A 27223-nucleotide genomic window follows, 5' to 3' on the forward strand; every position below is an offset into this window, starting at 1 on the left:
CCTGATGTCATATGGGCCGCATATATTTTGCATCTTTTTGGAGAGGCCTTTCACATAGGGTAGACAGACTGTGGACAGTTTATTGGTTTCATCCTATCTGTTCTTCATAATTGAAGTGGATAGTATGTTTTGGGGGTAGTTGTTGCTTAATAGATTGCTACCTAGCTTGATCATTTCTTTGTGGTGGGTATCACGATCGCTACTTATAGTCTTTGCTCGATGTTTTAGGTACTGAGCAATCCCTCTCTTTACACTGTATGGATGGTGGGAATTGAAGTTGAGGTATCGTCCAGTGAAGGTCGGCTTGCAGTGTACGGATGTCCTGAATCCGTACTTGGTGCATGTTATTAACACGTTCAGGAATGCTAGCTGTCTGTTTCCTTTTCCATTGTGAACTGTAAGGATGGCTTTATTGAGTTCACATGATCTAGCAGCACTTGGACATCTTCCTGGTGAGGCCAGAGTATAAAGGTATCATCAACATATCGCAGCCATAGGGTTGGTCTTAGTGGTGTTGATCCTAAAGCCAAATTTTCAAAGTATTCCATGTATATATTGGCTATTATTGGTGATAAAGGTGAACCCATAGCTAAACCCTCTTCTTGCCAATATATATCACTGAAGTAGTTAGTTTTTACACAGAAGGTCAACATTTCCATCAAGTTTCTCATTGTGGGATGAAATCAAAATAATAGACAGAGAACACTACTGGAAAATGCGATAACTAAAAGAAGCAGCACATATGCTAGGACACAACAACCTCCTAAGCAGACTGAATGCAGATATGAATAGCATATGGGAACTGGTATTAAGGAAGGATAGGAAAATATTAGATTTATAAGCCCTGAATAATAATACCATTGAAAAATACCTTTGGGATGAGAACCCAGGTTCGAAATTTCCCCAAGACACCTGATGAAGGCTGAAGGGTACATCAGCCAAAACGTTGTGTTAAAAACAAACATGAGGATAAATATCCATCAAATGTGAATAATGTAAATAATGTACATAATTCCTCATCCCTTAAATATAGAACTATATAAAGTACCTTATTTGTAAATCAAGTAATAGCTGGGAAGCAGGAAGGGCATTGCATATGTCACAGATAAATGTCACAAGAAACAAGATGGAAATTAATATGTCGTACCGTAAACCATGTCAGCATTGAAATCACAAATGTTGAAACAATGACAATTGCTAAATATCAATGAAAAGCTGGACATATAACTTTAGTGGATTGATAGTAAACAACTTGAAGTAATTCAAGCCAAAGCCAGTTTAATAGCACCACCTGACAATATGCATTATTTCTCAGCTGAATTATAAAGAAGGGCCCTTGCTGGTTTAATTTCAACTAACTCTTTAGAGGCAACTTAGACTGAATGAAGCCTACAGACAAGTATGACAAGTGAAACAAATGCTTGAAGCTAAAATCTTTGTTTATACATCATTTGTAAACTGCAAATGAATGGTGATTTCTTATAGTAAGAATGGACCATTTGCTCATTATAGCAAGGTGATGAGAAAAGTCACCCAGGCCATTTCCAACAAATTGGGAATGAAACACAAGGAATTGTTTGCTAACAACTAACTACCACACAACAGCATTCACCAGACCAAGCAACAATAATGTTTTACAAAAAGTTCAAAAGCACATTTTGTTTTGTTTCTTTTCTGGGGGTGATGAGCATGATGAAGCAATGTCTAATATTTGACTGGTACTTATTTTATCAAACCCCAGATGAAAGAAAGGCAAAGCCAGCATTAAAGGGATTAACCCAGAACTAAAAAAAAAGTCAATGAATAATACAAGGTATTTGATATTTAATAAATTTTGTAAAATATCAAATATTATGTCTGCACAAGGAGAAGTTATGACATTCCAGGCAATGCTTTTCTCAGAAAGCTGTAAATAAAATTCCCAGCTTCCATCATATTTCCTTGAAGAAAGGCCCTTCCCAAAACGTCTTTGCTTCCCAACCACATGGTTCCAGGTTCAGTCCCAGTATGTGGCACTTTGAGCAAGTGTTGTCTGCTATAGCCTCAGGTCAACTAAAGCCTTATGAATGGATTTGGTAGGCAGAAACTGAAAGTAGTGTGTGTGTGTGTGTGTGTGTGTGTGCGTGTGTGTGTGTGTGTGTGTGTGTGTTCAACAACTATCTGACAACTGGTGTTGGTGTGTTTACATCCCTGTATCTCAGTGGTTTGGCAAAAGCGACCAATAGAATAAGTACCAGGGAAAAAACCCCCAAAAAACAAGGAAAACTCAGGTCAATTCATTCAACTAAGTTTCTTCATGGCAAGTACCCCAGCATGGCTGAAGTCTAATGATTGAAACAAAAGAACTGCTTTTTACGAATGAAAAACCACTAGTTTCTCCAGACTCTAGGTATTTTTCTAATGTAGCTTTTAGATATTAATATAGCTAATGAAGTCATGTGGCCTAGTGGTTAGGAGTGTTTGGTTCATGATAAATGCCATGGATTCAATTCCTGAACAGAGCAAGGCACTTCATTTTGCTTTGTTTCAGCCTACTCAGCTGTAAATGAGGTCCAGCAGAGTGCTGATGCAGCTCTCTCTCCATCCAGTTGTCACAGCCTAGTGTACTACTGGATCAAAGGGTTGAAGAGTCAAAAAGATGTCAATGTAAGCTCCCAATGGCATATGCACCTAAAACAATTAGTGAAAGCAGGTATATACTTGTTCACAAGTGATGGCTGACTATTAAATATTAGTACAGTTAATTCAACAAAAAATAATATATACATGAAGAGAGAGAGAGAAAGATAATCCATGTACCACATGGTTATACACTGTATAGCAATGAAGCAATTACACTATAGCAGTAAAGGTGATCACCCATTTCTGGATAACTCTGACCATGAAAAGTCAAATAACTGACTACAATCTCACAATAAACAGAAACAATAATGTCATGAATGTCAAATCTACATTCTTTTTCTTTTTAACCTTAATTGATGAACATTTAATATAACATAAAACTTGACTGGTCACTGTCTTCAGCTTATGAGTTATACATATGTTCTAAATATACATTTTCTTTTTCTTTTCTTGCATGTGATGTGAAATTCAATGCTTTTTGTACGCACAAACTCATAAAGCTTCATGTGCATATCCACTGAGCATATTCACACACAGTATATACACATCATACAGGAAATCTAAATAGTGATGATAATATACAGTGTTTAGAATGAGCATATTTCAGAGCATTCTTATCACCTTTATCAGAGACTTTCCCAGACACACAAGAGGTTGATGTGGATGAACTTTTGTAGAGGAAACAAAAAAGAGTTCCAAAAGGTTCATTCTGAAGTGGTGGTGGTTTAATTCACAAGTAAACACTGGTTGAGTATACTTATGGGGGAAGACATTCAAGCCTTGATAGTCTGATCTTTTTCAGACTGTACCTCCAACCGTATTGTCCGGTATGTCAGCTATTAAGATGCTAGATGGACGGTTTGGAGAAAAGTTGAAAATTTTTTGCAGTGGGTCAAGTGACTGCAAAGAGGCTCTCTTGTTTTGAGGGTGAAGTATTTAGTTCAGGGTTCAAGATAGAGTAAGCGACTAATAGAGAAAAGAAAGGGTCATATATTGGTCAGTATACAACTCAGAGGAATAGCTTTGTAAATGATAGAGGCTGGTTCCAGAATGCTGGTAGACTGGTGGATGTAAACTCTTTGCTAATCAGCTGGATAAGTATTTAGGGAGAAGCTGTCTAGATGTGCAGAGCAGTTGCTCTTTTTAAGGATATGTGAGCAATACTTTGTGCATCACATTTGTGCCATATAGAAGCTCAACAGATGTTCAGTGCTGATTTAGTTTCTGGTCTTGAAGTTGAAGCTTTCATTGTAGTTTGGCTGCTTTGGAGCTGTGGACACCATCAGAGATAAGATATTATGAGGTCTGGCATATGTGGTGGGGGACTGTAAAAATAGATCATTAAATAAATGAGGTTAGCTGATAGCGATACTGAAATACTGGTCAGGTAAGTAAAATCATGATAGTATCTGGATTTATCTTGGCTTTAAGCAGGAGTTTGAAACAAGAGAAACTTGTTAATGATACAGAACAGGTTAAGAAAAGATAAACTAGTTGCTATACCTCTATACTGTGCTAGGACTAAATGTTAAAGAGAAACAATGATTGTATAGAACCAAGCAAAATGGGTTAAATTGCAAGAATGCTTAGTGTCTTACAGTGAGAGTCTTAATTCAAAATCTACCAAAATTAAATAAAGCATTTGAAGGTTCTGGTTGAAGAAATAAGACAAGGTGAGAAGACATATTTCTGATGACTTGTCTAAACTGTGACTGCCACACGTAAAATAAAATGTTGCTGTTGGTGCCATGCAAGACAGGATAATTATCAATATGTTCATTAATGCGCATGAGTTTGAATTCTTTAAAAAGTTAATTGAATCGTTCCTGTCATTAGAGCAATAGCATAAATATTATATACCAGTGTCAAGCATTCAGAAACTGTTTGCTGTGAAATTCTGAGTGACTAAAGGAGAACTAACCAAAATATTTGCTGTTCATTATCTTTTTTTTTTTCGCAGGTACTACAAGGTGTTGTCCATGGTAAAAGCAATTTACTTTCCATGACTAATTTAATTCTAAATAGGTGCTATTGTGCAGTAAAGTTCATTGCTGCAAGTAGTGGATCTAGAATGGAATTGAGGGTTGCAGTAAAGCGACTAATTGTATGTAAAAAGGAAACCATGCAACCCAGCAAGAAATTTCTCTCATTCACTTAACGTTTTTGTTGTTTTACAAAGAAGTTAATCAAAGATTAATTACAATTAATGGCTTTACTGAAACATCTGAACTGTTAGTTCTTGTCTGACAGTGTTTCATTTTGTTCTAAGTCCTATTGATACTAGAGACAGCCAGCGTGCATATCTTCTACTGTACTACATGTTTTTATTCATTCCAACCAGTGAGTTGTGGTCGTGTTGGGGTACAAAGTGAGGAATTTGCAGGGGAGGAGTGAAGTCAATTAGCATAAACATCAATTGTATGTGCACAACTGATTGACTCAACAAGGATGAAAATGAAAGTCATCCCTAATGGATTGAAACAGAATATTTAGGAATCTTATGAAATACTTCAAAACAATCTGGAATTTAAATGTTTTGACACATGACTGTCTTGTATAATAATAATAATAATAATAACTGAAACAAAAAGTAATTTTACAACTGAAGCCAATAACACAAATTAAACATATACACATATACATATGCATAAATACATACACATGCATATATGCATACATACATATACACATGTACGCATACATATATACACATACATTTACATATACACATATGTACACACATTTACATATAGACATACGTACACACACATTTACATATAGACATACGTACACACACATTTACATATAGACATACGTACACACACATTTACATATAGACATACATACACACACATTTACATATACATGTATACACGTACATACATATATGTATACACATTCATATACACACATACATATACACTCATATACACACATACATATACATTCATATACACACTTACATATACACTCATATACACACATATATATATACACACACACACACACACACATATACACCTATATATATATACACACATATATACACATCTATATATCCATATATACATATTTACAAATACACATTAACATACATATTTAGATATACACACACAAGAATTCAAACATTTCATGCAAAATTTACTTTTCATATCAACCAAAGTATCTTTATATCATTTGTGGAGTAAAGCCGAAAAATGTTAGCCATTAGACAAAAGAAAATGAATAAATAAAAATAACAAAAAATTCTCACCAAGCAACCAAGCAGAAGTATGTAAATGAGATGCAATAAGCGAAGCTATTAAAAACATGCCACACCCCTTTTTTATTACTTTTTGCTGAACAGAACATAATACCAAGAAGCAAAAGAAAGCAATGTATGGTACCTGAGACAGAGAATACATATAGATAGCAGATATGACAAGATATAATTCAAATAATAATGCAATAAAATATATAAAATTGTCAAAAAAAAAGTTCTTTTAATTAAACTGAAAGCAAAAAAGCAAAATAGAGCTTTGCAGGTTTCTTTTTCTTCTATTTAATTTAATCATGTTAATGAAAAATATTTGAAATAGTAATAAGCTGGTAGAATATATACTAAGCTGTTAGAATATATACAAAAAATATTAAATAAATAGCATTGGTAATAAATAGATGTTAAGGTGTGTGTAAAAAGACAAAAATAACAAAACTTATTAGATGCGGGTCTTAATTATCAAAATATTTTCTTTTTTCACAAGATTTAGCTCAGAATAATGGAACCTAAATGGGTGAGGATGGAGAAATACGAAACAAAGAGCACCCCTGTTGTTCAAATATTTGAAAAGGTAGGGATTTAGGTATAATATATAAACAGAAATGTAATAACATTTAAGTAACCAAAGTATAATTTACACAATTATTCTCAAAATATATATTCACCATCATAATTTTGTCTGCTTTCCATGCTAGTTTGAGTCAATTCTGACTTGGAGTTACTGCCCTCTTAGGCAGGTTTGGGGATCAAATGCTGGTTCCACACTCTATTTTTGACATGGTTTCAATGACTGGATGATGTTCTAACACCAACCACACAACACAATGTACTGGGTGCATTTTATTGTGGCACCAACATGAAGGGTTGCCATGTCCTCAACAGGACAGACAAAATGTCCAAATGGTTCTCCTAATCCTATTTTCTGCTATTTTGCCAACAACATTACAGCATAGTAAGGGAATTTTATTATGGCACCAACACTCTTGAGGTTGCTTTCAAGACAAATGAGTCTTCATTATTCTTTGTAACCTAGGTTTATTCAGGGCAACATGACCAACAGAGTGGGGAAGGTGAGAAGGCAATGAGAGAAGATATTAAAAGAGGAGAAAGAGAAAGTATGATGGGTGTGTTGGTGGTGGGGAAGGTGACTGAGGTGTTGCTGTAGAACATGAGTATATATGTGTATATATATATACATATATGTATATGCACACATACACACAGTCCCAGATGAATTCTTTCCAACTAATACTTTTAATAAAGGTGTTAAAAGTAAATTCCATCAATTCTATTATTATTGGTTATATTGTATGGGTGTTAAGAACAGTCAAAACAATTTGATAAAAGATTCATGAAACAAAACTCTAGTGGAGAATTTTCTCCAGTTACCCAAGCATTGCTCTATCACAATGAGATCTTTTAGTTGAGATCTCAATTTGTGATCCCACTATGTAATAAGAAATCAAAAGCAGTTTGTACAGATTTACATTGAAAGGTTCAAAGTAGTTTATGGGGTTTAATTTGCATGATCTATGATCCTATTTTAACCAAATTACTTTATTCTAGGTTATAAAGCACTACTATTTGAGAAGAATTGTGGTTGCATCAGCTAGAATGATTCCAAGCAAGTTAAAGATGAAGAAAGATTATAATGTAAAGAGAAGAGAATTCTAACATTTCAATCAGTCTTTATTTCTCTGAAGATCTTCCTTGTTAATTAAATATGCTCAACTTCAACCAATGTACTTATTATATTGGGTCATCCCATAAATAATGCGGTTTTTTTCAGCTGCATGAACTAAAAGTCGGAGAGGGATGGGATAGACTACCTGCATCAACTTGCTCTAGAAGCAGGTAGTAATTTTACCATGTCCTTATTCTTGGTACAAGTTTTGAAGAGTGCAGTTTGATTTTAACAGTCAGAAAATTGGGTGAATGGGTTCCGCACAAACTTTCTGAGTCTAATCGTGCACAAAGAGTGAATGTGTGCGCTTCTTTGCTGTCACATCTCACAAATGAATATTTTTGGGGCTGACTAGAGACTGGTGACGAGAAATGGGTTCTCTATAAAAATGTCAAACACCAAAGACAGTGGGTAGAGAAAGGAGAAACACCAGCATCCCAGGTTAAAGAATGTCTTCATCCACGTAAGGTGTTAACTTTTTGGTGGGATATGAAAGGTTTAGTCCACTTTGAAATTTTAAACCCAAACCAAATGATAACAAAGGAGATCTACTGGAAGCAGCTTGAGCACTAGAAGAAAACCGACCATATTTGGTTTCAAGACAAAAAGTGTTCTTCCATCAGGATAATGCTCAGAAACATACAGCAAGGATGACATTCCAAAGGCTGGAGCAGTCTGAATAGGAAATGATGCCCCACCCACCATATTCACCAGATATTGCTCCATCTGATTATCATTTATTCTGCAGTCTTCAAAATCATTTGGACAGAAAAAATATGAATTCTGTAGACGAGGTCAGAACAGTACTGCAGGAGTATTTTTAGTCACGGACAAGTGAATTTTAGAGGCCTTGCAAGTCTACCAGATAGATGGAAGAGCATTGTAGAAAATGAAGGAGAGTATATTTTAGATTAAAAAAAGAACAGTTTCCATGGGCTCCCTTTCAGGGATTGAAAACTGGCAGAGAAGAAAAGTTTTCTTCAGAGACCTAGACTGAATACTTGAAATAAGATAAATAAGGCACCCAACGAGGGGGTGGAAACACAAATATTGATATTAAATTAACAGATTAAGCCTACCAACCAAGAATAAGAATATCTCCTCCTTACCCCATCATTATCAGATGACCACACAGTTTCTGCCAACTAAATTTCACTTACAAAGCAATAGTAAAAGACACCCAAAATATCAGACAGTGAGGTTGGGCATGAAGTTATGTAGTTGCAAACCAAACTTCTTAAACACCCTATGGTATGTAGTAAGTCACATATATAAACTTTTTATGCACCCTTAACTACCCTATGCCCTTCAGTGAGTTACATACACAATCCATTTCTTAACTACTCTTCTTATCTACGCTAGGTCATACAAGTCACATATGTAGTCTATTTCTTCCCCTTCTTACCCACACTACATTATATATTGAGTCACATATTCTTTTATTCTTTTGTTTCAGTCATTTGATTGTGGCCATGCTGGAACACCACCTTGAAAGGTTTTAGTCAAACAAACTGACCTAAGGACTCATTTTTTAAAGCCTAGTACTTATTCTATCAGACTTTTGCCAAACTGCTAAGTTATGGGGATGTAAACACATCAACACTGGTTGTCAAGCAGTGATGAGAGGACAAACACAGACAGACAGACAGACACACACAAATATAATTATATATATATATATAGATGACGGACTTCTTTCAGTTTCTGTTTATCAAATCCACTCACTTTTAATTCAGATATCTTAAAACCACTCTGATAACTAGTTGGTTGGTAACTTTAGGATAAACTACCCAAAGAGTAGAAACAGTTTTTGAATTCCAGCTGTCTAACCCCACCCCACGAGCTCAGTTCAGTGGAACTGACCTCGATATACTGCTAGTACTTAAAGAGCTTGATTAAATTCCAGACATTATGAAAGATGCCACTGATCAAAATATAACTAAATTAACACTTTCATTACCATGTTGAAATAATTTTGTTTCAATCTTGAAAAGAATGAAAAATTTAATAAAATAACTGTCAACCTTTATCTAATGTTTGGAACATAAATCAACATGAAATTTTGATGGAAGATTTTTAATTTAGACTATTTTGAAATAGGAAATTTGTATCATAGAATAAAGATTTATATTTTAACCTTTTTGGTATCAAAAGGGTTAAAATATAAGCCAGGTAAAAGAAATGGAATTAATAACATTCTCTGATAAAAGATACTGTCTTGAAATCTTAATTACTCATTCTTTTCATAGTTCATCAATATATCATTGCAATTTTTCATTATCATTTCCTAATCAATTCATGATGCAGACCTACCCACTCTAATGACTATGTTAGATTCTAATCATTATCTTCATGGTAATCTTTTGAGAATTACAGATGAATTTTTTTGTCAATGGGCATGTCTTCATAATCTGTGGGATGCAGTATATGAGCACCTACAAACAAACCAAGTGGAATATAGAATGTCAGTCAGTAAGACTTGTTTGTGGTGTCTCTCTTGTCTGAATGATGGGGGATTTCTACAGCCCTCTTCAAATGATGTATCCCTGAAATACAGTCTATAAATAAATCATGACCTGACATTTAGACATTATTTCTTGCAACTCCTCCAACTGTAAAAACTGAATCAGCTCCTTGAAAAACATTTTTTGGCTGTAATGCAGCCTTTTGTAAGCCACCCAGGAAAGAGAGAAGGGTGAGAGGACTGGATTATAGACATTGATGATGTGAGGACTGTGAAAGGATATACCTGGGAGAATTGTCAACTAACCTTAACCATTTTGGACAGGTTTCAAGTAAAACATATTTGGTGCCACAGGTAACTGACATAGAATTGATGGAGGTCCAACTAATTATCTGCTTTGAATGATCAAAAGGTAGATGAAACTAGAGTAGCTGCAAAGATTAATATTCCAAGGCTGATTTTGGAAGTGAGAAAAGTGTTTGGAGAGTGAGGGACATAACTGGACAAGGAATTTAACTGGTATATACAATAGTGAACATTGACTTCTGCTATCTTTGTCGGTGTAAGTGAAGCGTAAAATCTTAGCAAAGGATGTGAATACAGAAGTCATTGAGAATGAAAATTTTAGAGAAGAGAAAGTTGAGGCATGTTCTTAATGCAAAAAGAGAGCACTGACCAAATTTCTGCCACTTACTAAAATGTCTAAACTAACTTGAGAGTTTTTAGCTTCACATCTTAATACACTTGCTCAGTAGTATAAGACAATACCACTACCTGGCAAATCTTTGACAGTGGAAGCTCCCAACTGAAATGACAGTCAGAAGGAAAATATTAAAATAAAAGTAAGAACGTTTTATTAATATTATCATTACTAATTATAAATATGGAGTGAGACTCAGGTGGAGAGGGTCAGGCTTTCCTTTCAAATATAATCGTTAATGTCCAACTACAAGGATTATGTACCAAATTCGAATAGCTGGGACATAAAGAGTTCCAACTGTAGCTGGGTATTCTCACCATAGTAGCATACTGCAACCATGTGAAGTTATCCAAACCATCAAGAGTATCAGTTCTGGTTTAATACACCAGTTATTGATGGTTCTGACTACAGTTGAGGACTTTAGAAGGATCTCTATCATGGTTGAGTACTCCCAGCCATCAACAACAATTCTAACTACAGGCAAATATATTAGCAAATGTTTGAATACTTGAAAAAGGCATTCTTTGACCCAATTTCATTACTGATAAATAAATGGCATGATTAGAGTACAGAAATATATGTAAAGCATTAAAATACTTCAATCAAAATATATAATAATAGCAATAATAAAAATGAATATGCTGAAGGAGTATTTTAAAATTCAAGTTTTGCTGTAAGAATATGTATAGTGAGAATAATTGTGTAATGTGTGCTTAAATCAATTATGATATAGAAAGAAATGAAAGTGAATAAGTATAGTAATACAGAGGTTGATGTATCATGCAAATCAGAGTGTAGTGTGCAAAGTGTGAGTAATGTATGACTGTAATGAGCAAGTGAGTGTAACGCGTATGGGTGTAGAGTTCATGTAGGTGCAATGAGTATGTGAGCATAATGTACAATGTGCAACTGCAGACAGGACAACTGTTTGTGCAAAGTGCAAGTAGTTCTGAAACATGCAAATGGATATGTGTGTGTGTGTGTGTGTGTGTATAATGTGCAAGTGTGTGTATAATGTGCAAGTGTGTGTATAATGTGCAAGTGTGTGTATAATGTGCAAGTGTGTGCATGAGTGTATTGTGCATGTGTATGCATGAGTATTGTGCAAGTGTGTACATGAATGTATTGTGCAAGAGCATGTGTGTAGTGTGCAAGTGTGTTTTTGTAATGTGTAAGTGTGTGTGAAAGGCAGGAAACATTTCCTGTAAAGAGAGAGTAGAACTGGGTAGAGAAATGAATTGTCATGCACAGGAAGATGGTGCAGCTGTGTCCCATGTGTGTCAGAAACAAAAGTCAAACAAATAGGAAAATAGACCACATTTTGATAAATTACTTCCACCCTTCAAACGGAACAGGGTCAACATGGACTATGGATAATAGGGTTCCTCTTTGGACAATGATAAAAGCAGATGCACACACAGAGTGATACTGATGATGGCAGTGGTTTGAGAGAAACAGTCATACACACACACACTGATGATAATAATGGTGTTGGACTGGGTGGGAGTTGGTGATAGTAAAACCAGAAGCTATGGCATAGTTGCAGTTATTTTGGTGAAGTCTGTAAAATAGTGAGAATGCTGTTCTTACCTCTTGTAATAGGTCCTGTGCAGCAATGGCCTTCAACACATTTTTCTTGCTGGTTTCCTGCACTTCACCGCCAAGCATTAACTCGTCAAGCATGAAGTAAGCTTTTTCAAAATTAAAAATTATATCAAGCTCACATACCTGCCAATAGAGACAAAATGAAATTGTGCTCATTCAGGGCATAAATTATTCAACAATATGAAAATATACTTTTAAAAAACAAAAACTCACTTTGCTACTATGTGGTTTGGGGGTCAAGTGTCTTCTACTATGGCCTCAAGCTGACAATGCTTTGTGAGTGAATTTGGTGGACAGAAAATGCTTGGAAGTTTACAATGTGTGTGTGTTCATCTCCTCTCATACTCCCAAACTTTTTTACCCACCTCTCTTATATTCACCTTTCTGTAACTTGAGGGCACACTGAGACCTCTTCACCACCATCGTTTTTAGCTGGGGTAACCACATTTTTCCCCTACAGCAAGACATCTGTCCCTGTTCCTTGAACTGCCTATCACCTAGCACAAAGCCACATCCAACAATACTACTCTCTACTCAGTTGAGGGTGTTTTGTTGAGTGGGTTACATGACCTCACTAGTGCTAGTACCACATGAAAATGCTTGTGCGGTGACATGTTAAAAGCACTCAACACATTATAATGTGGTTGTCATTAGGAATGGCATCTAGCTGTAGAAACCAAGCAGCTATCCAGTTTGCTAGCCCTCGTCAAACCATCCGACCCATGCCAGCATGGAAAAGAGATGTTAAAAGATGATGATTATGATGTCCACTGCTTGACAATTAGTGTTGGTTTCTTTATGTCTCCATAACTTAGCAGTTTGGCAAAAAGACCGATAGAATAAATACCAGACATGAAAAAAATAAGTATTGCGATCAATTTGTGTGAATAATCTCTTCAATGTAGAGCTCCAGTAAGGAAGCAGAAACAAACAAAAGATAAAAGACAGGCACAAAGCATCCAATTTTGTGAGGTATATTATAGTGTATTAAACTGACTGCAGTTCTTGGAAGGACAAAATGAAAAGCTGAGCCCAGCAGAATATGAAGGGCTATAATTAAAGCATTTGTATCATATCCGACTAATTTATCATCATCATCATCATCATCATTTAATGTCCATTGTCCATGCTGGCATGGGTTGGATGGTTTGACTAGGGCTGGCAAACCAGAAGAATGCACCAGATTCCAGTCTGATTTGGCAGTTGATGGAGTCTATTTTCTGCACATTTTCAGCATATATTATACCTGTGCAATCTTCTACTTGTAAAAGCTATTTTCCTAGTTAGCCTTCCTCTGATATTGCTGCACCTTTTGTGTCCAAAGCTTACACTGGGTGCATCTTATGGAGTTTCTACCTATGCCTTTTCTACAGATCAAGCAGGGCCATCTACCTGAAGGGATTTGTGATTTGTCTGCCTTCCTACTTACTAAGACTAAGGTTTTTACTACATTAACTCCAAGGACCTTTGATTCTAGACTTTGCTTCCACACCTGGAACTTCTCTAGTTCTGGTAGTGATTTAGTTATAAGAGCAAAGTCATCAGCATAGAGGAGCTCCCAAGGGCAGCCTGTCTTAAATGCCTCTATTATTGCCTGGAGGACTATGATGAACAAAAGGGGGTTGAGGACCGATCCTTGGTGAACCCCTGCTTGTATCCTGGATTCTTTGCTGTACTTGTTGCCAACCCTCGCTTTACTGGTAGCGTCCCTGTACAAGGCTTGTACAACTGTCACCAACTGCTCGTCTATCCCTAGTTTCTGCATTGACCACCAGATAAGGGATTGAGGGACCCTGTCTAAAGCTTTCTCCACTCAACAAAAGCAAGTACAGAGGTTTATCTTTGGCTAGGTGTTTCTCCTGCAGTTGTCTTCCCAGAACTACAGCAACACTGGTGCTTCTACCTGGCACAAAACCAAACTGCATCTCATCTAGACTAACTCTCTCCCTAATTAGTTGGGCTATGACTCTCTCTGTGACTTTCATCACCTGATCCAACAATTTGATACCCCTAATTATTTCTAAGGCATCACCTTTACCTTTGTAGCAGTTGACTATGGTGTTGCTACACCAGTCATTGGGTATGGCTCCTTCGTGAACCACTTGATTTACAATACAGGTAACTAGACCATAACCCACACCACCAGATATTTTAAGCATCTCAGCAGTAATTACTGATGGGTTGGGGGGTGGCTGTCGTCATATCCTTAATTGCTTTATCTACCAGGGTACTGTTGATTCGGGTAGTTGGCTCTTCAATTGGGTCAACATTTAGCAGACTCTACTCCTCCCATTCATTCTCCACGTTGAGCGGCGTTTCATAATGGCATTTCCAATCCCCCTCCTTTGCAGAATCATAAATGCAAGTGCACCATCATCTACACAGACACATTTCTCTATGACATGACAATTTTCTCTCACAACTGTTTTGCAATCTGAAATATTTCAGTTCTTTGGTCCTCGTGTCACTGAACATAGGCAAACTTCTTTGCCACTTCTCCCTTGGCTAAGTATACCTGTCTCCTAGCTTCCCGCCTGGTCATCTGATACAGTTCCCTGCTACCCCTACTCTTCCAAGCCTGTTTCTTTGCTCTAATGGCCCTCTCAACAGTATTGTTCCACCACCACGTTACCCTAGGTCTGGAAGGGGCTTTGCACCAGCCACAGATTTGGACTCTGGCACTCAGCAAGCTGTTCTGCAAGAATTTCCAGTTGCCCTCTATGTCACAAATCTGTAACTCCTCCTCCCACTCAAATTTCTCAATTAGGATGTCCCTAAATCTCTGACCATACAAAGGGCTTTTAAGCTTCCAAATCCTTCTTTTCCAGATCGGTCTGCTTCTTGGCAGCCTTCTGGCCTGGAGTCTAAAGTCAGTAATGACTAGTCTATGCTGAGGGTGGGGGGTGTTTACATTCTTCACCAGGGAGGGTTTTTGTATTTAAGAGCAACTATACATCCCGCTATTCTAGAAATCCACTAAAAACTATTTTTTTACTCTATGAATGAAACTTTTATTTTAAGGGCTTTTGTAGAGTCTTAAAACATATAAACTGGGTCAAGCTTACTGCTGAGAAACAAATAAAACATAGCTAAGAAATAACTGTCACAGACAACAATGACAGTTTCAAATAAACTGATACATAATTATTCATTTTAATGTGCACTTTCTCAGGCTTAAATGAGATGGACAGTATTTATTAGAGTAGACTTTCTATGGCCAGATGCTCTTCCTATCACCAACTCCCACCTGTTTCCAAACAAGCTAATATTTCCCCATGACCACACATGAATACTGGAAATGAATGACACTCTTTCTTACAACTGTCATGCGATGTGAAGACATGGTGACAAACACACAAAGTTATTTTAAACTCATGAAATGGATTTTTTTTTTTCCACTTTGGAAATGAGTATAGTGCTGAATTGCATCTCTGTTCCTTTTCTTCAAACATTCACACACAAAATGTGTGTGTGTGTGTGTGTTCTTGTTTCAGCATCACATGTTGGTTTTAACTGAACATCATCATTATACAAGCATTGTTGTTTGCTTCTAGTTTTCTGTGAATCACATGTCTGAACATGGGAAAATATCTTGTTTAGAAACGGGTAGTGGTTGGCAACAGGAAGAGCATCCAGTTGTAGGAAAGCTGTCTCAACAAATTCTGTCTGACCCATGCAAGCATGGAAAAATGGATATTAAATGGTAATATAAGTTTATATATATATATATATATCATAACATCTACTTTTCTATATTTGCATAGTTCAGAGTTTGAGAATTGCCAGCCTTCACTTGTTTCCAAGCAAGATAATATTCTTCATGGCCAGATATGTTCCTGCAGAATACTGAAAATGAATGACACTGCTTGTATGACAGTGACACTCATTTTTACAACTATCATGCAATGTCAAGACAAGGTAACAGGAACAAACACACACACATGATGGGCTTCTTTCTGCTTCCCTTTATCAAATCCACTCACAAAGCATTGGTCAGCTTAGGGCTATAAAAGAAGACACTTGCCCAAGGTGCCAAACAGTGGGACTAAACCAGGAACTATGTGGTTGGGAAGTAAACTTCTTACCACACAGCTGTAGCTGCATCTATTAGCAATCATAGATAAAAGTTGCAAATATAACAAAAATTCTTTTTCTGTGTAAAACATTTTCGCAAAAAGCTCAAAGTATATGCATAACAGTGAAAAGGCCAAACAATACTTACGCTGCCAAAATATTTATCAAGCAATTCAACATATCTGTGTATGATTTCAAGTGTTAATAATTCATTGTCAGCTGGTTCAATGGCACAACAGAAGTAAAGGCTGGCATATCTGAAAAGAAAATGACAAACTGTGAGCAAACTAATTCTGTATATACAGGGTATTCAAAAAGTCTTTCCACAGTATTTTATTGCAAAATAAATATTCATAAGATGGTATGAGACGACAAAAGAATATTTAAGACTTTAAAAAAACCTTATAAGTGGTGTTGAAAGTGTTGTCCTTCATTTTCAATACATAAGCTGACTCTTCTACACATGCTTTGAAATTCATCTTGGAGAGTCTGACGTGGTATAGACCATGTGAAGGCTATGATTTTCAGGCAATTCTTGTACACTTGCTCCCCAGAAAAAAAAAGTCTGGTGATGTTATAAATCAGGTGATCTTGGTGGCCAAGTCCCTTTGAAATAACCCGTTAACTGAAAAACTCTTGAAGTAGCGGCATGGTGGTGTGCAAAGTATGTGCGGTAGCTCCATCTTGCTGAAAGTATGCATTATTAATTTCACTTTCAGTCAGTTGGCCTACAAATGGATAGACAATATTTGAGCAATATCTCTCAGTGTTGCTGGTGCCTTCAAAAAATATCGGTCCCACAATACGCTTTCTCGAAATTGCTATCCATACTCCAACTTTTGCCGGATGCAGAGGTTGCTCATGCATCACGTCTGGATTCTCAGTGCTCCATAACCTTGTGTTTTGCGAACTCATGTATCCTGACAGATGAAACAAAGCCTCATTGGCGTAAAAACACCCATCCAGCATTTCTATGCCTTTTTCGGCAACAAAGTTTTGAAACCAATGACAATAACAAAGCCTTTTAGCATGATACGTAGTCTTCAATTATTGAATGTCCAGCACTTTGTATAGAAGAAACTCAATTACTTTATTACTGCCATGTGAACACTTCCCAGGCTGAGTTCTGTTTCCCGTGACAATTTGCGTAAGGACTTTGATAGGCTGGGCTTGCCAACAGTTTATCAGAAAGAACAGTAGGCCTACTGCTTCTTGCTGCGTCTTCTACTGAGCCTGTGTTTCTAAATTTTCCTAAAAAATCCTGCACAGTGTCACAATGTGGAACAACAATATTTGGAAAAGTTTCACTGAACTTCTGTTTCACAGTATCTGTGTATTTGTTTCCAGCTCAAAACACCAGTTCAACTAAAAATGTATGTTCTTCAGTGGTTAGCATGTTGGACACACTGAAGGGTACACAATGGCTGAGGGACAATGGCTGACACCCAGCCACCCACGCAGTGATAACCAGGTTGTGCATGCGCAGGATGAAAAGAATTCACTGCGAAGAGGCTTTTTGAACAAAACAGATGATATAACTTGGCTGGTTGTTTTCATCAGTCACACTTTACATAATAGAGAAAGGAAGGAGTGCAAAAGAAGGACAAAAAGTTAAAATAAGAGGTGCAGGTGTAGTGGCAGGAGGAGGAGCAGAGGGAGTAAATGAGGAGTTATATAAATGAGAAATTTGTTTTATTTAATTTTAAGGCAATAAATATTTTTTGAAAATTAGAATTTAACTCATCATTTTGTAAAGGCACCAAGAAATTTGACATATGCTTCATTAACTGATATTATCCTGGGTGACAAGAGTAAATTTCTCGATATAACTGTCATATGATGGGGGATATTCTATTAATGTAATAATGATGTAATATGTCCTCATTTCAGTCATTACTGTAATCATCACTATACAGTAGCTCAAGCTGCCACAATTAGTATCCAAATTGCCCTTTATTCACACTGTACTGTACCATTTTCAAATAAAAAGGAAGGACACATAGGGAGACTTACTGAGGTAGTACTTCACAGCAAGATGCCCTTCCTGTTGCCAAGTCTTACCTGTTTTTCAAATAAAGGACTTTCATTTTTAAATTTTACTGGTCTTTGAAAGTGCAGAGCTATAGTACCTTAGTGTTTACAGGGAATGTAAATATGACATCAACAATTTGCTCAGACAGTGCTATGCAAAGATGCAGAATGTTAACATTCATACACACACACACACACAAACACACACATTCATACATACATACATAGAGTTTCTGTCTACTAATTTCTTGTAAATGAAATTGCCCAAGTAAACTACACATCCACACCCTTGCCTATGTCAGAGGGGAAAAAAAAAAGGACAAGATAGTTACAGTTGGAACATCTTTCATCACAAGTTTTCTTGACCAGAATTGGAGATTAAACAACATAACAAGCAACACTGTTGTTGTTGTACAGCAGTAAAACAGATGTTCTATTATGATACAATATGTTAACAACTGTCTGTCTCTCAGCTGCAAGACCAAGAACCCATAGATCTAATCTAAGTACCTCCTTTGCCTTGAAATAATGACTGGTGAATAAATGTTTGTGGTGGAGTATTTAAAAAAAAATGTTTCTTTTCAAGGAGGGTCACAGTACCCAGAAGAGGGCTGTAAAGTCTGAAAATGTTTATACAACGAGGGACTACATAGAAGTTAACAGTGATGTGCGCTTGTTCATATATCTATTGTTGTTGTTGGCACTCCGTCGCTTACGACGTCGAGGGTTCCAGTTGATCCGATCAACGGAACAGCCTGCTCATGAAATTAACGTGCAAGTGGCTGAGCACACCACAGACACGTAGTTCTCGAGGATATTCAGCATGACACAGTGTGACAAGGTTGACCCTTTGAATTACAGGCACAACAGAAACAGGAAGTAAGCGTGAGAGAAAGTTGTGGTGGAAGAGTACAGCAGGGTTCGCCACCATCCCCTGCCGGAGCCTCGTGGAGCTTTCGGTGTTTTCACTCAATAAACACTCACAACGCCCAGTCTGGGAATTGAAACCGCGATCCTATGACCACGAGTCCGCTGCCCTAACCACTGGGCCATTGCGTCTCCCATATATCTATACTAGACATGTAAGTAAATGGAATGAGTGGCATGCAGAAAGAAACTGACACAATACTCGAGCACAGCCACAGGTTGACTGGAATAACTTATCTCCCACAAATAACAAAAAATATGAAAGACCTGAAAGGATTATAATGGCTAAAATTTAGCTTACTAGTGATATCTTATGAGCTGTGTCTCTTCTCCTGGCAAGAGTGTCAGTCTCATGCAGGTGAAGTCCTACAAGCATATCATTTATATCTATGCCCCTGCACCCAATTTGTCATTGTCTAGCCTTCCCCACAACTGATGTTCCTCTCCCTCACTCTTCTGACTACGGTAGTTTTTACTCAGCTGCTGTAATTTACATATATTTCATCCTGCTTCTGTGCTTCCAATTATTTCTTTTTGAGGAACCACTTTTTTGCCACCAATTCCAGATTCTCTGTATCACTCCTCCCACTTTATTTCCACCAAACACCCCTTTCCCCTGAATACCCTCTCATTTCAGCCATCAATGCCATTTCCACCTTAGTCACTCACTATATCCACTCCTACATTCTTCTTGTCACTGTCACTGTGTATCCCTCTCTCCCCACCACACTTCGCATCATCTCCATTATTTTCATCTGTCTGTAGTTTTATTATACTGTTGCTCTCCACCACCTCCACAAATCACTTTCTCTCCACCAACTCACTTCTATTTCCTTCACCATCCCCTCACAAAAACTGATTCATCATTAACTGCACATTCAGCCCTATTCCCCATTCACCTATCACCCCATCTCTGTCACTTGCAAACTTACTGATTCATACACCCTCCTTGATTATCTGTACCTGTTCATTCATATTGTCATCTTGTACCTTGAGAGTACATCCCGACATTGCATCACTACCATCTAAAACCCAACCCTAAACCCAACATTAATTCTAACACTAATCAAAACCCTTACCTTAAACCTAACCATAACCCTAACTACCTACTTAACTGCCTGCCAAACTGCCTGTCTGCCTGCCTACCTAATTACCTACCTATCTATATTTCACTATTTCTATCAACCTTTCTACCTCTCTAACTTTCTGTTTATCTGTCTATCACTACTATAGCCAATCAATCTCTTTTAGATAGTGAATCTAAAACTACCTTATCCAATGTGTCTGTCCTTCCAATTTTGAGAATAAGATGTGAAATGAAAATTTAGGTTGTTATTTCTACAAGATCAATTTTCTAGAAGTTCTCTCACTGCTACTTCCACTTGAACTGCAAAAATTACTACAGTGAATAAACAGAGCTACATACCTTTTATAAACTATTTTCAAATCTTTCCATTCCAGAAAGCTGCACATCTTTGGTTTCCTGGCAAGAACCAAAGTGACAAGCTCACGGGTAATCTTCTTCTTTACTTTGTCTGGGTGAGCAACATACCATTTCTGCAATCTTAATTTCCCCTGACGACTAAACAGCAACATAAATTGCATCTGGAAAAGAAACAGAAAAGGAAAAAAAATAAAGGATATGAGCTGAGCAGAAATCAAAAGATGATCAAACAAAATGTTTTTAAAGATTCTACCTTGCCTTTCTCCTGAGTTGAACTAAATACCAATATTATATTGAACAATTATGTCCCATCCTGAAAATTTATGGCTGAATTTCATTCCTCACATCAAGGATTATTACTTTATCACATTACTTTTCATACTTTTAGAGCTGACAGATTAAACATCAATCAAGTCCTTTTAGGTCCTTTAGTCTCACAAGTCAACTGGTGACCTTATTAGTGCTAGCACCACTGAAAAAGCACCCAGAACATACTAAAGTTGTGGTCATTAGGAAAGTAATCTAGTCATAGACATGGGAGTCACTGCATCCTGTTGAACAGTCCTGCCCATGCAAGCAAAGAGAATGGACATTAAATTATGTTAGATCTAGTCATGTAGCTTAGTGCTAATGTCAGGAATCATTAGTGTTAGAACCATCTACTGAAGATCAAGATTTTGGATTTGTTTGTCCTCCAATCCTAATCTAATATATAAAATCTGTTCTGTCTGTCTCTGCACTTATAACTCAAGTATCGTTTATCTGATCGCGCTGAAATTCTAAACATGGATACATGAGAGAGCGGGGCATTCCGTAATCTAAATAGATTTTCAAAATTGTCCATTTCAAAGTGAGAATTGCTATTTTTGTCCTGCTTCTTCTGCCATTAAAAGCAATGAATTGCTCAGACAGCCAGCAGATACCATTTCACTGGCAACAAGGTGAGTACAGGATGACAGTCAGCCAAAACCGTCGCTATACTGTCTCTCTTCTTTCCTCTCTCTGTCTCTCTTACGATGTCCGATTCCACTTGAAGTTGTATATATATTGTGTTAAGATTTGTTATCAATCAATTATCCTTATTGAGAAGAAACAGTCAAAAGTAACCACCACACACAATCACCAAACATCTCCACTACTTAACCGGCTAAGTTAACCCTCTTCACCTTTACAGCTGACATGAAAAACATGGAAAAGGCAACCATTTTAATTAAGCAAAAAAGAGAAAAAATTGATTGCTATTAAAACACGTAAAATTTTGGGGTTAATAATCTTAATCTTTAGTTACAGTTTCTCATTCAAACTAAATAGGCAGAATTGCCGGATTAAGACAGTAGGGTATTCTGAGGGAGATTTGGCTGCTATTTCTACCAGGTCTAGCTACCATGTCTCCCTCATTGGCTCATACATAAAATAGAAATAAAATACTTAAAGCAAAAGGCCTCAAATACAAAAGCCAAGGTCCATACAGTGTCCTGGGCCAAAAAAATTTCCAACTTCTTGCCTAATGCAAACCCAGAGCAATCTCTTATCTCTTACACTATTTCAGTATTACATCTCTTTTGTAATGCGAGATAATACTTTCAGTTTGAAAAAAATCTGTCCTATATATATATATATATATATATGTTCCTTATGCATTCCAAAACCGAGTTACAGATTTTGATGAATGGGGTATCAAAAGATTCAGTACTATTTCGGCTACAAATGCAACTTAATTTCCATTCACATATTTGCATTTCAAAAATTTAACATTATAATCTTTTCCATAAATCAACTATCGTAAACATTTTATACAAAGACGTCACATTTTCTATGTGTGTGTGTACCTTAAAATACATCAATCATCATGACACACACCTTCACACACTATCTCTCTTTCTCTCTCTCTCTCACACACGCATACATGTCTATTTTATATAAACACACATAGATCTTTCACTTTCTTTCTGTCCTTTTCATTTTCTCTTCTTTTAATTTCTGCTCTCTTCAAATAAATTTTTATGGAATGAGCAGGAGAAACACAAAATAAGCCACCACAGCAGAATGGTGTGTCATTCTATTTGATTAATTTATACTGCATATAAAAATAAAAACATACTATATACATACAACTGCTTACAAAAATAGGGATTAATGTATAATTCCTTTCTATGTTCATAATTTTTTGTTTACAATATTGAAAAAAGTATGCCACCAAAGAAAAGACGTAATCTCTCCAGAAACAAGTATAAAGTAAGGAAGATCATAGAAAACCAAAGGTGAGAGTCTGAAGAGAGAAGTGAAATGAGATTTTCTCAAGATCAGCAAATGCATGTTGCAGCACTTAATACTGGATCATTAAATCAATGTTTTAATGATTAGACAGAGATCCAATAGAATAGCTCTCAGAAACAGACTACGTACAAATTCGTTCTTCACAACAACTGAAGCTGTTTTCAGATATGATCCATCCCATTCTTATAAAGATGATAACTGTCCAAATTGGTGTGCTAAACACAAATTGTTGTTTCTGTAGAGCTTTAAAATTTTCAATTGAAACAAATGATATGTGCTGGTCAGGTAACATTGCCAGCACTACCAGCTCCTTCTCAACCTCTGATGGATCTTCTAGAAGGCACTTCCATCCAGTCAAAGGATTTTCTGAACAATATCAGATAATACAAATCTGCATTTCAAATGACATCGTTTGGTACATCTAAGAAGATAGATAAACATGAATTTACGTCGACGTCAAAATTCAAGTCTATCACCTCATTGGTTTCCTGTTACCCACAAATGAACAACCATAATTCCTCCGAATTTACTTTATGGGTGATGTAGGACAACAAACCCGAAGGAGGTGTTAAAATTTCAGATGATGGGTTAGGGTTAGACACAGTGCTGAATGCTGCAAAAGAGAGTATATCCACTGACAGCTTTTCAGTGTGTTCAAAAATCCCATAACCCCCACCCCCAATTTTCAATGATAGGTTAGGACCTGAAATACTCCAAACGGATGCATAGCAAGTTGCTTAGTTGAATTAGCCCATCATTTACTCCACAAATGTTTTGTTGTCAATACTGCACTTTCCCATATTACCGATTTCAACATAACTGTAATATATTATATACAGACTATGCTATTATAATCCCGAACAATGCTGGGTATCTCTGCTAGTATTTAGTATAATGGGTTGGACAAAATATTTCTCTGTCTCTCATTTTTATACTGTATGTAATGCCCAGCACTTTCATATTTCACAAAACTACTTTATCTCAAATCCTCATTTACTGAATTCATAATACTTTCCGACCCAGCAGTCACCCATACTAATATAACTGTCACTCCATCAAACATTAAGCTGTGTCTTTGAAGCGATGTCACTTTCTCTTAGATTAGAAAAACAGCTGAGTTAAATTGCATATCAAATATAACTCAACATGTTCCTGTCCAGTCACTGTAGGTCTCTAGTATTCACTACATAAATATTTCACAGCAATATAGCACCAAGCTTCTTGCATTGAGTGTAAGCATGTGTGGATGGATAGATGCATACATATGTACACATGTAAGTGTATGTGTGTTAGAGCAAGGCAGTTTCTTTATCTCTTTCTGTCCTGTGCTAATTATAAAGAGGAGGAAGGGGATAAAGAGGTCTGGATGTTAATTGAACACTAAAATTTTCAGCAAGTTCACTATTAAACCCAGCATTGCTTTAAGCACTTCGTGCTTGATATCTCACAACCATCACCTCATATTTGCATTAAGCACCACCAGAGATACCTATAAATAAAGTCTTAACAGCTCACAAGACAGCTATTTCTCTCTCTGTTCACCAGAATTTACTGTTACACTGCATTCTGTATAATAAACCACATATTTTATTGTACAGTACAGTTCTCCATTAAGCTGAGGTAAAGTTCATCTGAATGAATCTATGAATTACACCTTACTATGTATCAAGCTGGCTTGAAGTTAGCCAACAACTCTAGCACATCTGGACACTTCAAGCCATAATGTCGTACTGGTAAAACTAAATGCACTTATGTAGTGGCATCAAAGTGAAGCTTTATGCTTCGAAAAGGAAGTTTCAAGAGAACACTGCCTTAATTGGCTATTTCTGAGAAAAAGAACACTGGAAATGGTAGAACATCATAAACTATTGCTTTAGACACAGGCCACTCTCATATTCTCTCCACTCCACCCCTACACTCGTCACCAAATGTAGCATAAGTGACTACATAATGGTCAAAAAGTAAAGCCAATGCCTTCTTCCTGGTCTTTGCTGAGGAGTGCTATGTACCAAATGCTGATGACCATCCATCAACAACCAGATAACCTCTTCATAAAACCCTAGAATGTGTTTTGAAAACAACGGACGAAAATGATATAAGAACTCAAAACTTAACAAGGTTACAAATCCTGATAAAATTCCAACCAAAGTTCTGCTCTGATGCTGTGTAACCTATTTCACTTCTTGACGTTTACAAACCAGTGGAAAACTGTTATGTGTCAAAAGGCAGATGAATTCAGTAGAATGACCTTCTAACAGCTAAGAATTAGAGACCCTTGTCTTTTTGACATCTTACTAAGAGAAGGAAAACTAGTTACTACCTGAAATTTCACTTGTATCTAGTGATGTAGATTAGTCCTTTCTGACAAAACGCATACATTGTTTTCAGAGGATTGGCTCTGTATAAGGTCTTTCTTTATCTTAAAAAGCTTCAGGCACAGGTATTACTTAATTTTTAACATTTATTATGTGTTGTACACTATGGCTGACCCTAATCTTTTTTTTTGTTCTACTCCAGGCACAGGGCCTCAAATATTTGGGGAAAGGGGTCAGTTGATTAGATCAACCCAGTATGCAACTGGTACTTAATTTATCGACCCCGAAAAGATGAAAGGCAAAGTTGACCTCGGTGGAATTTGAACTCAGAATGTAAAGACAGACGAAATACCGTTAAGCATTTCGCCTAGTGTGCCACCTTATGGCTGGCCCTAATCAAGAAAAGTAAAACAATTAGTGAAAAACCCCATGATGAAATGAATGCAAGTGTCAGCATTGATGGTAGGCTCTCTGAACACCAGCTGCAAGAGGCACTCATTGTTGCTGCATCTATGCAAAAGAGTGTAGTTCCGTAGCAAGACCATGTACAGAGGCACAGTCAGCTAAAAGAGGGTTAGTGATAAGCATAGTAATATATTTAATGTGAAGGTGGGGGTACACCAAGGCTCAGTTCTTGGGTCTATTCTATTCATTATAATCCTCCAAGCCATAGCAAAAGGATTTAAGAATAGCTGCCCATGGGAGCTGCTTTATGTTGAGGCCTAGCTCTTAAAGTTGAATTTGTAGTAGGAATAGTAAAGAGATTCCAAATATGGAGACAAAATCTGGAATCAAGAGGCTTCAAAGTGAATTTAGAAAAAACTAAAGTATTAGTAAGCAGGAAAGAAGACCAGACTCTGCTTCTACCATAATAGTCTTTCTCAATATACAGAAAAGAGTAGGAAGGAATTCTATAGAGCACCCAGTGTGAACTAGGGACACACAAGAAGTGTAGTAGGATCACAGACAGGTTAATAGAGAAAGTAAATTTCATGTGTGTTAAGTGCAATGTAGATGCCTTTCAATGCCCAGGCAATTCTCTAGCAGTCAACAACTTCTGTTCTTTAACAGGCTTAATTAGTAGAAGGGATGGGTGCTCTAAGAGTATAGCAGCCAGAGTATGAACAGGGTGGAAAAAAATTTGAGAAGTTACTGCCTCTGCTAGCAACAAAGGGATTTTCCCTCAGAGCAAAGAGTAAATTGTATGATGCCCATGTGTGAAGTGCGATGCTACATGGTAGTGAGATATGGGTCTTGAAAGATCTGCAAAATCAAGAAAGAAATAAAGTAAGCATGCTCTGCTGGATGTGCAATACCAGTGTGCATGAATGACAGCACAAATGAGCTTATAGAATAAACATGACAAGAATCAAGTGTGTGTAAGAGAAGACTACATTGATATGAATATGTAACGCATATGGAGGATGACACTTTTATAAAGTAAACTAGCAGAGATACCCGGCCTTGCTCAGGATTAAAATGGCATAGATTTTTATTGCTTTACTTGTTTCAGTCATGTGACTGTGGTCATGGTGGAGTACCGTCGTTGGTCGAAGAAATCAACCACAGGATTTATTCTTTGTAAGCCTAGTACTCATTCTGTCAGTGTCTTTTACCAAACCGCTAAGTTACAGGAATGTAAACACAGCAACATCAGTTGTCAAGGAATGGTGGGGGTGCAAACACAAGACACAGACACACACATATATACGACAGTCTTCTTTCAGTTTCCGAGTACGAAATCCACTCACAAGATCTTGGTCAGCCTGAGGCTATAGTAAGCATATATATATATATATATATATATATATATATATATAT

General features: G+C 36.8%; 1 protein-coding gene across 9 annotated transcripts in view; it reads right to left on the minus strand.

Moving 5' to 3' along the window:
• The window catches only part of LOC106883384 (AP-1 complex subunit sigma-2), a 101984-nt gene that overhangs the window by 62670 nt on the left and 12091 nt on the right, over positions 1-27223 (minus strand). For 5 of the 9 annotated variants that reach the window (XM_052969616.1, XM_052969615.1, XM_052969614.1 and 2 more), the window contains exons 2-4: positions 20793-20971; positions 16557-16665; positions 12320-12457 (exon numbers count right to left, since the gene is read on the minus strand). In XM_052969616.1, coding sequence (XP_052825576.1) covers positions 12320-12457; positions 16557-16665; positions 20793-20971 — 426 coding nt within the window. Of the gene's footprint in view, positions 1-10723; positions 10835-12319; positions 12458-16556; positions 16666-20792; positions 20972-27223 lie in introns of all 9 variants that reach the window. The other 4 variants (XR_008264606.1, XR_008264605.1, XM_052969610.1 and 1 more) reach the window with 2 other exon arrangements.

The sequence above is a fragment of the Octopus bimaculoides genome, chromosome 7, assembly GCF_001194135.2.
Source record: "Octopus bimaculoides isolate UCB-OBI-ISO-001 chromosome 7, ASM119413v2, whole genome shotgun sequence".
In the NCBI taxonomy this organism is placed as follows: Eukaryota; Metazoa; Mollusca; class Cephalopoda; order Octopoda; family Octopodidae; genus Octopus; species Octopus bimaculoides.